The sequence below is a fragment of the Hippocampus comes genome, unplaced genomic scaffold (assembly GCF_001891065.2).
Source record: "Hippocampus comes isolate QL1 unplaced genomic scaffold, H_comes_QL1_v1.1 scaffold139, whole genome shotgun sequence".
In the NCBI taxonomy this organism is placed as follows: domain Eukaryota; kingdom Metazoa; phylum Chordata; class Actinopteri; order Syngnathiformes; family Syngnathidae; genus Hippocampus; species Hippocampus comes.
Genome location: NW_017804829.1, coordinates 122,602 through 139,646, shown reverse-complemented (window position 1 = coordinate 139,646; position 17,045 = coordinate 122,602). Strand labels below are relative to the sequence as shown.

The 17,045-nt window shown below is 41.6% G+C and overlaps 1 protein-coding gene across 1 annotated transcript in view; it reads right to left on the bottom strand.

Moving 5' to 3' along the window:
- The window catches only part of slc35h1 (solute carrier family 35 member H1), a 39,758-nt gene that overhangs the window by 3,118 nt on the left and 19,595 nt on the right, over positions 1–17,045 (bottom strand). Inside the window, exons 20-47 of the mRNA XM_019866420.1 lie at positions 16,217–16,389; positions 15,666–15,795; positions 15,015–15,160; positions 14,317–14,446; positions 13,866–14,005; positions 12,422–12,548; positions 12,206–12,345; positions 11,985–12,117; positions 10,573–10,718; positions 10,368–10,497; positions 9,627–9,743; positions 9,386–9,532; positions 7,839–7,895; positions 7,415–7,453; positions 7,159–7,297; positions 6,608–6,750; positions 6,056–6,165; positions 4,295–4,453; positions 4,126–4,203; positions 3,900–3,986; positions 3,774–3,827; positions 3,156–3,251; positions 2,178–2,231; positions 2,023–2,076; positions 1,900–1,953; positions 1,420–1,491; positions 1,305–1,340; positions 803–869 (exon numbers count right to left, since the gene is read on the bottom strand). Coding sequence (XP_019721979.1) covers positions 803–869; positions 1,305–1,340; positions 1,420–1,491; positions 1,900–1,953; positions 2,023–2,076; positions 2,178–2,231; positions 3,156–3,251; positions 3,774–3,827; positions 3,900–3,986; positions 4,126–4,203; positions 4,295–4,453; positions 6,056–6,165; positions 6,608–6,750; positions 7,159–7,297; positions 7,415–7,453; positions 7,839–7,895; positions 9,386–9,532; positions 9,627–9,743; positions 10,368–10,497; positions 10,573–10,718; positions 11,985–12,117; positions 12,206–12,345; positions 12,422–12,548; positions 13,866–14,005; positions 14,317–14,446; positions 15,015–15,160; positions 15,666–15,795; positions 16,217–16,389 — 2,958 coding nt within the window. The remainder of the gene's footprint in view (positions 1–802; positions 870–1,304; positions 1,341–1,419; positions 1,492–1,899; positions 1,954–2,022; positions 2,077–2,177; positions 2,232–3,155; positions 3,252–3,773; positions 3,828–3,899; positions 3,987–4,125; positions 4,204–4,294; positions 4,454–6,055; positions 6,166–6,607; positions 6,751–7,158; positions 7,298–7,414; positions 7,454–7,838; positions 7,896–9,385; positions 9,533–9,626; positions 9,744–10,367; positions 10,498–10,572; positions 10,719–11,984; positions 12,118–12,205; positions 12,346–12,421; positions 12,549–13,865; positions 14,006–14,316; positions 14,447–15,014; positions 15,161–15,665; positions 15,796–16,216; positions 16,390–17,045) is intronic.

Genomic DNA, 17,045 nt, shown 5'->3' with positions numbered 1-17,045 from the left:
GGCCTCTTTTTGTGTTGTAATTTTGAAGTTTTAATTGCACAGCACTTTGAGTTGCATTTTGATGTATGAAAGGTGCTATATAAATAAAGTTTGAGTGATTTATTGATTGAACCATTCGTGCTCACAATTACACCTAGGGACAATTTAGAGTGTTCCATTGACCAACCATGCATGTTTTTGGAATGTGGGAGGAAACCGGAGTACCCGGAGAAAACCCACGCAGCTCCCTGTGAGAACATGCAAACTCCACGTCTTTATAACATATCTGTGGCATGCTCTTGTCAAAATTCAAAATTGAAAAATCATTTACAAATCCATTTTAAAGCCCTACTGAAATGAGCCTGTTTTGAGAGGGCGGTCCTTGCCTCATGAAAATGATAAACTGCTAACCACGTCCCCATTGTTCACACTTCCAACAAGTAAAGCTTTCGTTACCATGAAAACCAGGGTAGAGCTACGTATGTGGTTGTGATGACGTAAGCGGCTTCTCCTTGTGGAAGCAGAAGCCCAGAGTGTGAAGATAAAAAGTGAGCGCCATTAAAAGCATTGATTGTATTTTTCCTCATGGTTGCAGTACTTCATCACCAAGCCGCTAATTTAAACTTGTGTGAGGATCCATGCATGTTTACAAAACAAAACCCGACTGGGGGTTTGAACTCACTGTCGTGCAACTTCTTTTCAGAAAAAAATTGTTGGATTCAGAAATGCAGCTTGAGGCTGCACTGCACATGATCATAATTATTGTTATTCTTATTATTATTATAATACTATCATCATAGTGTTGCATTCAAAGAGTTCATACGGTGAACAAGTTGTTCACACGCCTCTGTGACAAGCTGGTAGATCATAGCCATGGACTGAGGTTCCCCCTGTAAAACGTGAAAAACATCAATGTATTATTTTACTTTAATATTTACATGCAAAAATATCACCAGTAACACAACTCCCCATTTTTTTTTTTTTTAGCACTGGCCAATGGGCAAAATCACAAGTGAACCCCCACATTTCCCAGTTTGGTATCCGCAGATTTATTTTGGGAACCTATCTTCCGTCTTTATTTGGCCAAAGCCACGTCTAATACAAAATATAAATTTAGCGACATCTTGCTGCTATACACCTATGTTGAACCGGGGATTAATTTAGTCGGGCCATAGTTTTGTCTCGTTGCAGTTATTGTGTGGCATCTATAGGCAATTAAATACTTTTTCCGCCGAGCGTCAATTACTCAAGACCAGGTTCGGTCCCACTGTATTACAATTATGAAAAATTTCCCTCAAACTCAGCAGAAGGCTATTGAAACCTACCTTCTCTCCTTGCTCCCCTTTACTCCCCGGAAGACCCTGGAAGTCCCCAAAAATATACACGTGAATACACAATGGCAGCTTTCACTGATTTCGCTCTCTATCCCTCTGTTCCTACCGTCACCCCGCTAGGTCCAGTGTAACCTCTCTCCCCAGTGGGTCCCGGGTGTCCTGGGATGCCCTGGAAGCCCTATACAATATAACATAACGTCAATTAAATGTAAAGATACAAAGTACAGGGAAACGTTATTATACAAAGGGATACAAGGAGGAAGAAGTCAGGCCATGTATCCAATCGAAAGCTAAATCAAACGCGAAATCTATCAGGGTTGCAGGAGCTTACCCCAGCTAATTCGGGCAAAAGGCGGACAAATATGTTCTCATAAGTTTACCTTTTTTTTTTCTTTTCCGTTTGACCCCAAAGCTTTTGTATGTGAGGCTCAACAACAACAATTTGGACCTGCCAATGCAGGACCCTAATAAAAGTATATCACAGAACTTTCAATAATTCTGTTACGGGCCAAGTTATGGTCACTTTGGGAGCAATATGCACACATTAAGTATCCACACATCTAAGCAAATTAAAACTCGATCTTACTCTTGATCCAGTGGGGCCAGGGGGACCCATGTTGCCTTCAACACCTCGGATGCCCTGTCAGAAAGTAAGATGAGAACAATGGAGGAATGCGACATTTACTGTTTTTTGTATCAGTCATCTCACCATGGGGCCGGGAGGGCCCACCTCCCCTTTTGGGCCTTGAGGCCCGGGTACACCCTACAGAAATATGACACACAGAGATCAAGTCATGAGTGGGAACTGATGGGTTTTAAGGCTTTTTGACAGCAATGTGTACATTGACAACTGTGCAATGTCACCTGAAGTCCAACTCTTCCAGGATCTCCCTTTTCTCCTCTTTCCCCAGGTGGGCCCTAAAAGGAGGAATATGGTTGATGGTTGTTTTTTAGACATCCTTAATACAGTAGGATGTAATAGAAAATTGATTTTTTTTTAATGGCTTTTATGTACATAATTGGGTCTCTGGATTGCCTGTATGCCCAACAAGTCTGAAATGACATGGAAAAGGTAATCTTGTATGCTACAGTTACTGATCATTTGGGTATTTTCACAAACGCATGTGAGAGAAATGCGATTAAAAGATCTGGGAACTGTTTTAAATTATGAACATGGATTTCATGTTTGTTTTTTTCTAGGGCCTGACCGATATGGATTTTTTTTTTAGGCAGATGCCGATTCTGATATTGGACAGAAAGAAATTCTGACAGCCAATTAATCAGTTGCATAATTTAAAAAAACATATAATGTATAAACTAATGTCTTCGTTGGTCCCTGAAAGCAGGCAGATCATTTTAGTGTTTTACGATACTTTGCCCGAAACGGTCCTCAAGGGCCACTGTCCTGCCTGTTTTCCAGCTCTCCCAGGAGCAACACACCCGATTGTAGGCAGGACAGCGGCCCTCTAGGCCTGGAGCTGGACATGCCTGCCCTAAAGTATTTATTTAACTTAACATGCAAAACCCCCCGCCCCCCCAAAAAACTGATTAATTTAACTTCTACTCCATTATAATTGTTGCCATGAAGTGATGATGTCAAAATAAAAGCAAGAGACACCTTTCTCAAATGTCAAAACATCATCTTTGACAGACTTCCTGCCCATACCTGCTGAACAGCGCTTACAGTTTTATGAAAAATTAATATTATATCAGTGTTGGCAAAACTTGGGCAAATTACTGTTATTCTGAAAATTATACATTAAATAATCAATCCTCTGTCCATTTAGACCATTGTACAAGGTAAGTATGGTTATAATACTTATGGCAAGGAAGGTTACTCACGACTTTCCCATCCACAGCCATTCCCTGTGGCCCCCTGCTGCCCACTGCTCCAAGACCGCCCTCGAGTCCAGCTTTGCCTGGAGGACCCATCTCACCCTGCAGCACAATTGATTGTTTCAAGGAAGGACACAGAGGTCATCTTATTCATATAAACTGTTATGCTGTATGTCTGTCCTTTTATTTATTTATTTATTTATTCTCCATTTGAATATGTACTGTAGCTACCAATATGACCTTGTAGGACAAGGGTGTCAAACTCATTTTTGTCGCAGGCAACATTTTAGTTACCTTGGACGGCCGTTATAACTGAAAACGTATAAAGAAGTCAAGAAAAACAGTTTATTCAACGATTATTTAACTTAATGTGATGAGGGCATTGGTCACAAGAAAATGCTACATATGAGTATTTTAAATTTTGCTCGAGATTTCAGTTGACATGTTTGATTTGCATTCGCGGGCCACATAAAATGACGTGGCGGGCCATATCTGGCTCCCGGACCTTGAATTTGACACCTGTGTTGGAGGACAGAAATCCCTGAAAGTTTGAAGAAGGTACATCCAAGACAGTAGTGGAATCTTTGCTTTTGTTTTCAATGGAAACTGCTTCGCTTCATTTACCTTGTGTCCTTGTTCACCTTTGTCACCTTTAACGCCACGGGGACCAGGCTTGCCCTGAGAACAAAGAAATAGTACAATGACTTGAATTCTTTAGATTCTGGGCATTTATTAGAATTTTTGACATACTATAGGACCGGGGGAACCAGCAGCTCCTGGGATGTCAGAGGAGCAGGTACACGAGTAAGGCTGAGGAGGACAACTTTCCTCGTCTCTCTGAGGGCAAACAGACATCAACAAGCCACATCATCCAGATTGCATCAGGGCAAATTGAACTGGACCGCTTGGTGGTTGATATTCCAGTCAAACTCAGCAACAAGTGTTATCATGGTACAAAAACAGAAAGAAGACTGACCACTGCGGGCAGCTCGCAGCAGGTGTCCTCAGCAGCCCATGTTGTGTTACACACTATTTCGAATGATTGCAACTGGAACTGCAGACAAAGGCACACAATATAAATGTTGAACATGTGACAGATCTCCTTAGCCAATCAGGGGAGCGTACTGGAATAAAAGTCAAAGTACCGCAGCCGAGCCACTTTTGGGTCCTCTGCTACTCGTCAGTTTTCCTAGCATCTCAAAGCCGTCTGTAGGCAGGTTGCCGAGTGGTCGGGCGGGCCTCTCGCCCACGCGCTGGCAATCAACAGACAAGGAGACGCCCACCTGGCTGACCGACAGGTGCACCTGCCAAAATCCTTAGGTTACTTTGAATACATTTTTAATGTCTTTTCAATATTTCGTTTTTAAAACCAATTCAGCATTTTGTTGCAATCAGCAACCTTTCTTCCACTTATTTTGAGAAAGTACAGTGTCCCAATACAACTATTTAAATGAGAAAGACCAATGAATGCGATTCAAGCTTCAGTCACTGAACTACAAATTGATCACGTGATTGAATCACACACTTCAATAACATTTTCAACACACGTTACAGACAGACAAAATGAATACATGATAACAAAATAAAAATACATTTCATGTGTCGTAGGCTTTTAATGGCCTTCATTTTGGGGAGTAAGTAAGCTATTTTCATCGCCAATAAAACCACACTTTTACAATTGATTAACCTGTCATTGTGCAGTACTGTATGTAAGCACTAAAAGGGATTTGGGGAAAACATTTTCTGCTTTCAGAGGCAATATGGGAACCTTAACTGAGGTGGGACGGTGGTAGCAAAGTTTCGCAACAGAGTTAGTGTCACTGACTTGTATTTTTACATGAAAACCAGACTCTGATGTCGACATTGTCATCCATTTTATGATCTAATCTGATTGGCAAAGTTCCAGCAATATCTCACTTTGGTGGGTTCTGTGTAAAAGGCAAAGGTGGCTTAATACCAGATATTCTCTTGTGGCTCTGGTAGGCCAATGTTATGATCTGCGTTTAAAAGAGACTTTGGGTAAGATGCAGCCGTTATTTTTCAAACCATCATTACAGGTTAAGGGGATAAAATGACTTTTGAATTTTTTTCAAGGTTGTTCTCATGAGTGCCTGCCTACCTTTTAATAGAGAAATGACACAACCAAATAAATCTTTATTCATCAGCCTCTTTCTGTAATTGTATTTGACAGGTGTATTTTGGTGGCTTGGTGATGAAATGCTGCATCCGCCAGTGATAATCAATGGAACCTCATTGGGCACTTGCTTTCAGTGAGATCACTGCGTGAGCTTCTTCTAACAACGGCTCCAAAAGTCCCTGAAGCGCAACAATTTATGTGACTGGCATCAATCCGTGTGAATGATGACAAGCTTGCAATTTTATCCAACGAACAAGTTTTCCAAAACTTGGACCGATCATCAAAACTGTCTTGAGCGTTCTGCCAAAAAGCAACACACTCTGCTGCCAAATTCACCTTCTTGACTTTGGCACTGAATGCAAACATGAGCGACTCGGTGGAAAAAGGTTTCCCGCTGTTCTGTATGAGAGTGGCGGGCAATTGCTTTGCACCTTGTGCAACGCTGTCATGGAGGAGAAATGGATTTCTATAGACAATCATTTTGAGACCACAAAACCAGAGAATGGCTGAAACGAGTCCACAGACCAGAGAAATCTCTATGCCCTGCAATTTCATCACAACCACAGCTCAGACAGATCTGCCAATTTCCCCAACGGCAAGAAATATGCTGTGAAAATGTTTTGACGTGATTCTTGGAATAGTTTCACAAAAGCATTGCACAGACAAGTTATTAAGACACCTGGCAACTGTTTTAAATTGTGAAAAAACAAAATTCCGTTGGTCTCCTTGAGGCAAGTTTTTATATAAGGTTTGAGTCACATTTGCTCACCTTGTGAAAACTACCGTAGAACAGCCTGTGGACCTGTGGCTGGTCAAAGGTCAACTCTTGCACTTCGCCACGGTAATCCAGACTCAAGTACACCAACTGCTTGGTCAAGGCTAGTTTCAAAGGGCAAAATGGCACACATATGGAGCAGTGAACATCTCGTGCTTTCAAGCATTGCAACGTGAAGTTGGAATATGTTTGGCATGCTGGAGTTTCTAACGTCAACATTCATCTTAAATTAAATACATGTTGGTTGGAGTATTGGGCAAAATGAAATTGTTAGCTGAGTTGTAATGACAACGCTCCAATGACCTTCCATCCGAATTCGAAGGCACAGCAATGTAAAGAATTCAGAAAGCTACATTCTCCCAAGTTATTGAGCCTGAATAACATTGCTCACTATTATTCGTGATTGTAACACTCTCACGAAAACAACAACGGTATGGTGACTCGAGACATTTTGTACAGTAATGTGGACAACTGAGCGCCTTGAGGAATCTAGTGCAGTTGTTGATCTAATGACTCTAAATGAGAGTGGGATGATGAAGAACTCACGGTCCAGCACCACTCCCATCTTGGGCTGGAAGTCATTATCTGTCAGCTGCCAGAGGGCGAAGGGCTCTTTGGGCGTTTCCTGCAGTAGGCGGAAGGCGATGCTGATGGTGTGCTCAGGAGAGAAGCCTACAGGGTGGATAAGCCTAGCGGAAAAGAGCGAGTGAACGAAAAAGAAGCATTTCAACTATCGAAGTCTCACAAAAACACCTACTGTCACTTCTTAGTTCCGGGAGAATGGAACAAATGGTTGGTTGACGTAACTTGACTAGCATACCTTGGAGCACAGGTGTCAATTTCTGGTCCTCGAGGGCCACAAAGCTGCATGTTTTTTATGTTTCCCTCCTCCAACACACCCGATTAATGATCAGGAGCGGTATCAGGCTTCTGAAGAGCTTGCCGACGAGCTGATCATTTCAATCAGGTGTGTTGGAGAACGGGAAACATCTATTTTAGGATAGCGGCCCTCGCTGACCAGAGCTTGACACTTGTGCCTCAGAGGCTACACTATATTAGTGGCGGCAGATATAGAAAAGAGAAAGACGGCGTCTCACTTGGTGCTTTGTGTCAGCTGGATGTCTCTGTACAAAGTGTAAGCAGGACGCGTGTTGAAGACAAAAGGCTCTGCGGCAACCCCATCCACGGACGAGTGGGCTTTTGGCGTGAGGCCAAATGCTTCCATCATGTCAAAGCCTGGACATGCACACGTAATAAAGTAAGGTGTGAAATTGTCGTGAAAATGCTGAGATTCTTTTAAAGGAGTTTGCTTTTTTTTTGTGTTACTGTAATAGTGAAGGCAGCATGTCTTACCTTTAACAATACTGTTTCTGATGGTGACTTCAGGACAAACTATGACAAAAGAAGGCAACTTCATTTCCCTTATGGGATTAATAAATTATCCATCCATGTATCTCAATGTTGAGACAGTATCTGCTAATATTGCTCAATGAAGACATTTTTTCATGGGCACGAGGTGTTATTGACTTACATACATGCATTAAGGTGTTTAAATGTTATCAATCTCCATTTTTCAACACTCTTGGTAAGATAATTTTGGTTTCTCTGCCTTGCTTTTAAATTTCTCAAGATGTTTGTAGATGCTTCTAGGTGTTGTGCCTTTGGTTGTGTGAAGCACATTGAGGTGTCTTGTGAATGACATGTGCTATATTAATAAAGCTGCTTTGCCTTGCCATCAATAATCATTCACGTGAACAAGTTGATCAAATATGCTCACCTTCATAATGAATTGGGTACTGACGAGTGTTGACAGGAATTTTAGCCGGGGCCTGAGCTGTGAAAGAACCAACAAAAAACAAAACAATGCAACAATATCCCACCATCAAGTATGAAGGTCCAAAATATTTGTCTTGATTATGACAGAACATCTTGATATAAACCCACACATGCTGTCACACACGTTCTCGAAACGCATGCAATACTGAACATGAGAGCTTTTTTGTATGTGTGAAACGATTTGAGATCTAACTTCTACTACTTACTGTTGTTATTGTATATTTTTTTACACACTTTGACACATTGCAACATAAGATAAAGTTAATGACATTCAAACATTGCTCCCCCCCTGCCCCCACCCTCCCTAAAAATCTATTTATGTCTCTGCTGTAAAGTTAAACAAATACTAAAAGGACAAAGCAGTCAAATGTTGGACCTGTTTATATCCTTATTGTTGTAAGTATTAAATATTGGAAAAAGCCTAAAAAATAAATCCAAATTGGTAGGGCCCGAGTGTCCCCGAATAAATCCTAAGGAGTGTGTTGAATGAGAGGTAATCCTAAATTTTGAGTCTGTCTGTCTTTCACAGACATGTCGTATGAGCATTTCAGGATGCATCAACACTGAGGTTTTAGGTTGAGAGCGGAATTACGACAGCTTCTATTGTTCTTATTACAGTCGATGCCCAAAAAAACACAAGTGCGCCAGTATCATGAAGAACGTACGCAATTGTTGTTACGTCGTGTGGACCTGATGTGGACTGTTTTCAGCATTTTTTGGCCACGACATTCATCAAGGAGGAGACTCGGTGCTTGGTGGTTTTGCCGTCTCGGCAGCATGGGTATGCCAGCACTGTTTTTGATTGGGAGGAATGTCGGCGCCATTTGACTGTCGTTGCTGGATAGCTCCGGGGGCGCTTGTGTCTTGCGCCTGTAATGGGCAGCATTTTCACAGCCCCGCTTCGTTCAGCGGAGAGATCGGTGCTGTTGAACGGTCTGCGGCTGGATGGATGCAAGGCTTGAGGAGCCGACGATGAGAAGAAAGGAGCGTTAGCGCAGAGCGCCGATGCGGATGTGGCACCAGGAGTCGCGGCTTGGAGTTGAAGCGGATTACGTGGGACAGGAGTAGTGAACTAATCTCTTTTTGTCAAGGGACGCTACAGCTTCGTGTTTGCTTTCAAAACTTAGCTTGTGGCAGACGTGCACATTTTCAGCATGACGTCTCTGATCCACTGGTAAAAGGACACTTTGATCCTCTCCTCTTTCATCTATAACTGCTTCAGACAACAAAGTGTATGCAGGAAAGTGGTGAAGATTGCACGACTGTCTGTGTCCTATGTGTTGTGTTGTGTTATTTTTGTTATTTTGACTTCAAGATGGCGCCGCGTGAGTGGCTGCCTTTCCAGCAGCTCCTATATTTTGTTGTTCTACTTCTTCCATTCATAACTTTGCTGCTGTGAATTGGGAATTTCTCCATTGCGAGACTAATAAAGGTTTTCTTATCTTATCTTAAGAGCTACGGTAGGTGTTAAGTGCGATCACCTCAGACCTGTTGGATGCAGAATGGAGACGGCAGCACCCTCTGCTGATCCCAGATTTGAGTGCACACTGATGCGGTACAGCGTCTCCGCTTGGAGCCCGGTGAAACAATGAGTGCTGCTCAACTCATCCACTCTTTCCTCCATTGACACTTTATCTGCACTCAAGAAACATGTGCGAGAATTGAGTTCATCACATTTATGAAGACTTTGAGGCATGATACCAAACGATACGATGCCACCGAAAATTACCTTTGACCGACTGAATAACAATACGGTAGCCGTCGACAACTGACAGGGGTCTCCATGACACACAGATACTGGAGTGGTCTGACCGCACAACACTCACACTGCTTACTCGGAGACTGGCTGCCAAAATAGAGAAAGCAAGGGACAAAGAGAGAATCAATATCGTCAATTATCAGATATTCAATAAAGCAAAAATAAAGAAATGGTGCAGAGAAGTATGAAGATAACGATATCTTATGAGGTTTACAGTATATTCAAGTTTATAATTTGGTCCCAAGTATTTTTTTTTGTTGTTGCCATAATTAACTTAACTATTAACTTCTTGTTACACCCAAGGAATGAAATCTCTGAGGTGAATCTGAGACGCTTTGGTCAGTAAAGACTTTGTGCTGAAGGTTTTTTGATATTTTAATAGAAACAATGCATTAAAAAATACTTTTAGGACAATGAAGAATGCTAAAATGTCAATAACAACATGTCACCGAATCCAGTTATTTCAATGGACTCTATCTGTAATATGGATGGATGGATGGATGGATGGATGGATGGATGGATGGATGGATGGATGGATGGATGGAGGGATGGATGGATGGAGGGATAGGTGTCTTAAATGGGAAAAAAAAATACTTCCAATTTTTGGGCTTATTTTTGCATTCGATCTCACTTATTAACTGCAAAACCAAAGCTATCATGACTTGATGTACAAATATCCTACCTATAAACCCTAGTGTGTGTTAGACCTACTGGTTTTGCCCTGTGCTGAACCACTGCCTCCTTCTTTGTTGCGGTATTCAGCCGTGACCAGAATGCTGTATCGTGTGTCTGGTTGTAATGAGTCCAGCACCACATGCTTTTCACCACCTGGAACTAACACCTGAACACAACAACGCGCCTCTCAGGTCCACTGTGTAAGTCAAGAAAAAGTGATGCGATACAAGCTGGCACTTACAGAGTTGTCCTGGTTCTCAGCTCCTGTCAGTGCACTGTAAGAGACACGATATTGCAAGACATGAGCATTGGGGGGAACCCAGCTGACCATCATGCTGACCGGCGTCTCGTCGGAGACGGACACGCTGGATGGTCCCCCACCAGACACTAGAGAGACAGCAAGTAAAGAAGCAACATTATTAATAGCGCAGGGAATTAATTAAGGCTTTCAATGCCAGCAATTTTCAGAAAATAGAAACTCTTGAATGGCAGCCAATGCAGAACATTCTGATTAATCTTAAAAGGCTTACAGAATATTGTATTTTAGGACTACATAAACTCAGACACTACCAAATGAAAGATACGGCACTCTTCTGTCATTACATGATTTATTTATTTATTCGCAAAACATGAGCTGCTTTTACAAAAATCACCTATTTTGGACAAAAAATGCACAAAACAAGCTTTTTGTGAAGAGAGAATGCTAACAATATTTGCTTCCGTGGTGCCTCAAACATCTGAACGGTCCCTTTCTTTCAACAACAATGGAAATGTGCTTTTCTTGGCAAAATAATGTATTTACAATGAATCGCCGGTGCAACAATATTACATTTAATATACTACAAACAATTTGCACACTATTTAATAGTACTGTAGTATTTAGTAGTGTGTGCGTGCCATGCATCTGTGTGCGTGTGTATATGTACGTACATTATGTCATCACTTCTACTTCTAAATTTAAATAATCTCTCTACTCTCTTTTATCGTACTCTTTGTAGTAAATTTAACATGACAAACACTTTGATCAATTACGTGCTGATTGTAACGGTCGCATTTCTCAGGGTCTGCCATGTTTTAGGAGCTTACACATGGCGAACTCATCCAAAAGAGATCCAATGCTGCCGTCTGCTAGCCATAGTTACCTCTTTTTTTCTTTTTAATTTCCCAGCTAATAATGAAACTATGTAGTTAATGACAGTTGACACTGGCCCTCTTTGTTAGGATTCCTGTTGAGGGCATTTCACATCAACAACGTTAAAAGAGTTATACTGTATATATATAGCTCAAAGAAATGCCGTAAACAAGGCTGAAATAAGACCACCAGCTGGTGGTGAATAATAGTGGATAGGTTTCCCCCTCAAAAATTATGAATAATGTGAATATTCAGGTGGCCCTGTGTAGAAACTGATGAGCCTCTGAAAGTGCCTGTCCACCCAACAAGTAAGAAATAAAACAACCAAGTAGGGTAAATCTTTTTTCTATGCCACTGTCAGAAAATGTGGGTGTAAGCGAGCCCCTCCGCACTTCCGCCCCATTGTTACAAAACAGTGGGTCCAATTTACTGCCCTCACACTAAATTTCTGCTGACACAAATGAAGGAAAATGTGTTTTGTGGGTGAACTGCGCTACATGTATTGACTATAAGTGACTCACGTGTGCTATAGCGTATAGCCACAGCTTCACTTTGAGCTCCATCTCCATATAGTGCGGACAGAGAGATTTGGTATTCTGTGTTGTCCTCCACGCCTTCCAGGATGACCCCTTCACTCTCTCCACTCACTTTCAACTACAAAACACATTAAGTAATAAACCCAATTTACATTGCATGTCACTCTATTTTGAAAGTTCTTAACAATCAGTACAGAAGTCCCTACCTGTCTCAGGTTTCCTCCCCCTAGGGAGATCCACTTGATGAGGTAGGAGATGACATCATCAGCAGCAGCCTCCCAACGTACTGTGATTTCACTACCGGAAAAATTGGTCACCCTTAAGTCTGAAGGGGAGGGTACTTTCACTGCGAGGGATATAAATTCACGTTATTTGCTGTATAGACGGACCTGCAGGCCAGGTGAAAGGTACAAGTCTCTTACATGTGGTGATGTTACTGGTGAGGGCTGCAGAAAGGCCTTGTGGGTAGCGAGACTGGACTGATACCAGATACGGAGACAGAGAGGACAGACTCTGTACCAGCACTGAGCTCTGTCCGGTAACCTCCATCTGGAGAGCAAAAAACAAAAAACAAAACAAAAAATAATAATAATAATAATAATAATAATAACTTGAGGGCAAAACTGGTTTGTAAAAACAAAAAACAAAACAAAACAAAAAAAAAAAATAATAATAATAATAATAACTTGAGTGCAAAACTGGTTTATAATAAGGGTACGAGTGCCTCTGTTGTTGCCGGAGCAACCATGGACCATCAATTACTACATCGAAAATATTTACACAAAACTACCTGCAGGAGAGATTGGGGTAAAATCTGGACTGGTTGTCAGTCAATTGTAAGGCACGTTTTCGACAAATCACCGTTTGCACAATCACAAATTAGGCTTGATTTACACAACTGAGATCTTTTGTTCCCAAGTGTATATAAGTACATGTCATTGCTTTGCAAAGAGAAAAAAAAACATACAGAACAGGATATGATCGGACAGGAATCGGGCATCTTCCAAATTGGAAAAAAATCTGATTTAGCAAATATCTACCAATGCAGTATAAACATACGAATGGGAAAACTCCACCTCTCCAAACTAGATGTTGCAATTAATGAAAACAACAGCAAAAGCATACACAACTAAATGTCTGTAAAACAGACACAAAAAAAATATGACGTCGATATTAAATCCGAATTGGGCACTTGGACTCGTAGTGTAAATACACCCTTGAACCTAACTTGTACATTTTCGGGGATGTGGGATGAAGCTGGAGCACCCACAAAAACCTTTTGTTCCCAAGTGTATATAAGTACATGTCATTGATTTGCAAAGAGAAAAAAAACAACATACAGAACAGGATATGATCGGACTGGAATCGGCCATCTTCCAGATTGATAAAAAAAAATCTGATTTAGCAAATATCTACCAATGCAGTATAAACATACGAATGGGAAAACTCCACCTCTCCAAACTAGATGTTGCAATTAATGAAAACAACAGCAAAAGCATACACAACTAAATGTCTGTAAAACAGACCAAAAAAAAAAAAAATGACGTAGATATTAAATCAGAATTGGGCACTTGGATTCGTATTGTAAATACAGCCTTGAACCTAACTTGTACAGTTTTGGGGATGTGGGATGAAGCTGGAGCACCCACAAAAAACCCCACACAAGCATGGGGAGAAAATGCAAACTCCAGAAAGGAGCAGAAATTCAAACCCTCAGCCTTTTTACTGTGAGACAGATGGGCTCACCCAAACTTCACCATCCAGCCCAGCCTTGAGGCAAACAAAACAACAACAAAAAACACCAAACTAAAACACAAATGGTCCTCATCTACACTTAAAAAAAATGGTGGCTAGTGAGGAGATTACCTGCTTGACTTCACTGCCATGGTTAGTGCTGTAAGTGATTCTGTGAGCGGGGACATCCACGGCTCCAGGCACCCAGCTTACCCTCAGCATACTGTGGGTCACCACTGGAAAGCTCACACTCACGGGCGAGGGGAGAGGAACTAAACAGAGGAGGATGAAGGGCAAAGATGATGTGAACAAAAGTGATGCAATTACATTCATCAATTACTTTTATCTAAACACTTGTAATTCAATTCCAATGCAAACTATGCCTGCGACTTTGGTTGAAGAGGTATTACAGTCGGAAAAATGAAATCATGGAAGAGCACAGAGGGCAAGTTTTTGTAAGAGTGAGCAAGAATAGAAAAAGCAGGAGACAGCGTAATAAAGAGACAATGAGGTAATACTGCAGAAGAAGAAAACAAACAATCCAAAAAAAAAAAAAAAAAGGGTGTGTGTGGAGCAGGCTCACATGTGGTAGCGACAGCCGTGACCGGATCACTGGAATCTTCATCATAGAGAGCATAAAGAGTGACTGAGTAGTCCGTTGCAGGATGTAAACCGGCCAGCTCTAACGTTGTCTGCTCTGAACCAAACTTCTCCTGCAGTCATTTTAGAATAAAATCGACAATTACAAAACACACAATCTCGACTCAATTCCGAAGCATCACGATTACAGTACGCTTTATGTCAGTCATTTACCATCATTTGATTTCATTTTACTGTATTTCTAGTTAGTGAAAGACAATCTTTTTGATCAATGAATGGGGTTGGGAATCACAGAGTAGCTCACAATTTATCATCACAATATGTGGCCAAAAACATGAGCAGTACCACCATACATGATGTTAACAGTACATGGAGGCTACAGATTATTAAAAAACAAAACAAAAAAACTCCCAAATTGTAATAAAATGCAAAACTGCGCATACATGGGCATTAGATTAGACAATATCATTAATCGTGTTATTATTTTTTTATCACAGCAAGTAATAACAATACAAAGCGACAATATCAATATTTTCCCACTGTGAATCGGTTATATTGATGGACCGGCCAGGACACCTGCTGTGAATGTGATTTTACTGCACGAAAAAGTTCAATTATTGCAGTTATTATTGCTATGGGCCTCCTAATGACATTTTAAAAACAGTGAGGTCCCGCTCTCACCTCCTTGGCGTCATCCGGCTCTCCGTGGTTGAGTGCTGAGTAGAGGATCAGGTACTCGGTTGCCCCTGGAGCTGCACCCCAGTTCACTCGCAGTGTGCTATAAGAGGAAGCCGTCACCTCCAGGTCGCTTGGCATGGAGAGTGGCACTGAGAGAAAGATTGGAGGAGAGGGCAGGAAAATAAGGGGTGTTCTGAAATTCTGCAATCACAGCGCCATTTTTTTTTTTTTGCATTTGTTTTGTTGTTTGTAATGTTCCCTTCCACTTTGTTGCTGTGATCGCAGCAGTTCACTCTTGCGTTTGTATTTTTTTTCTGCATTTATATGCTGATGTTTTTTGTTTGCGCATTCCTGTGTTTGCAACATTTCATACATGGAGCATTTTGGTTTTGCAGTTGTTTTTTTTTTTTTATCTTCTTTGTTTGTTTTGTTTGTTTGCAGCTTTCCTGAAGTTTTAGCGCGTTTGCCCCTGTCGGCAACTGTAACAATGACACAAAAACCTCCTAATTCAAATGACAAGCATATATTCAAAAGAAAAGATGGTGAGGCCAATGGATTCATAATTTATTCTTCTGTTTTCACAATGTCTGCGCAGACAATCTACCTAGACTGGAATCCCAAATAAAACATGACATGAACCAGGATGAGTCTCACCTGTGGTGACAGTTCCCCGGAGTGCCAGGCCAACGCTGTGCTCATACACGGGGAAAATGGACACATGATAAAGTGTCTGTGAGGAGAGGCCTTGGAGCAGCACAGATGACTCTGAGCCAGCCAACACCACCTTGGAGACAGAGGGGAAAAGTTACAGTCTGCCAGAGATGCAACCGTAAGATTGTCGAAACCATGACAACAATGTTCACATTGGCATGAACACAGAAGGCGTTCTTATCAAATCAGTAATGAAACCAAAGGGACATAGAAGGCCTTAAAAACAAACTACGTTGTTTAGCAGAAGTTTCAAAGTGAAAATAATGCTTGGAAAATATGGCACTCAGTTGATGGCAGACTTCCACTTTGCTGGGTTCTGGCTGTGATGCAGCAATTTAGCGGGGTGCTTTAAAGGTCACTTTCCTTAAATGTCAACTTGTGTGAAATCATTTCAGATTTCCTCAGGAAGGTTCCACGTGATGGTTAAAAGGATATAGGACCACACATTGGCTCATTGCTACGAAGAAAGATGAAGTACTGGAAAAGTCTCTGACCTCCTGAGGACTTTGACCCTCTGCGCTGTGGTAGACCACCCTGTATTGCTGGACTGGCTTAGCAGGGTTGGTCCAGTGTAGCATCACTTCTCTGGAGCCCAGGTCGGAGAAGCGGAGGTCAGTGGGACTCGGGTAAGATAGGGTCGGGTCTACTGTAGGCTCTGGTTCACCTTCTAGGAAAAGGGATGTGATGGTGTGTGTAGAAAAGATAAAAGCAAATAGATACACAAGTGGGTTACAGCAACCGGTATTTGCAATATGCATTATACAACTTCGAGGACTCTCTTTTTATACATGCGCTCGGGTGTAAAAACTGGTGCATCTTGATTTCATGCCTTCGGTGCAACGGACAATTTGGTGGCTGAAAGTAGACTAACCCTTAGACCAGCTGAAAGCAAGTCACACACGGACGCATGCTCAGGGATGGAAGACAATTTCCAAGTGCCCGCTTAACAGCAGCCAACTTTACATCATCCGCAAGTGGAAATCTTCTTACATTTCCTTATAAACGTACTTTGCACGCATCAATCTTCTGCATGGACTCCAGTGAGTCAATTTATGCTTCCGCCATGTAGAACGTGCACCTTTCCTGAGTTAAGTAGTAAAGGAAATAAGAGGAGCTGCTTCGACTGGCCGCGAAGCAAGTCGGCTGCATTCACTCCCACAACACCGCAAACACCCATTTTTAACTACGTGCGTCTCCGAAAATACCAAAAGAAAGAAAATTCCACCCATGCAGACAGTTATACCGCATGTGTTTAAAATGAAAGTTTTTGCAATGAAAAGTTTGTCCAGCACAAATTTGGTCAACATTGTTTCCCTTGAAGAT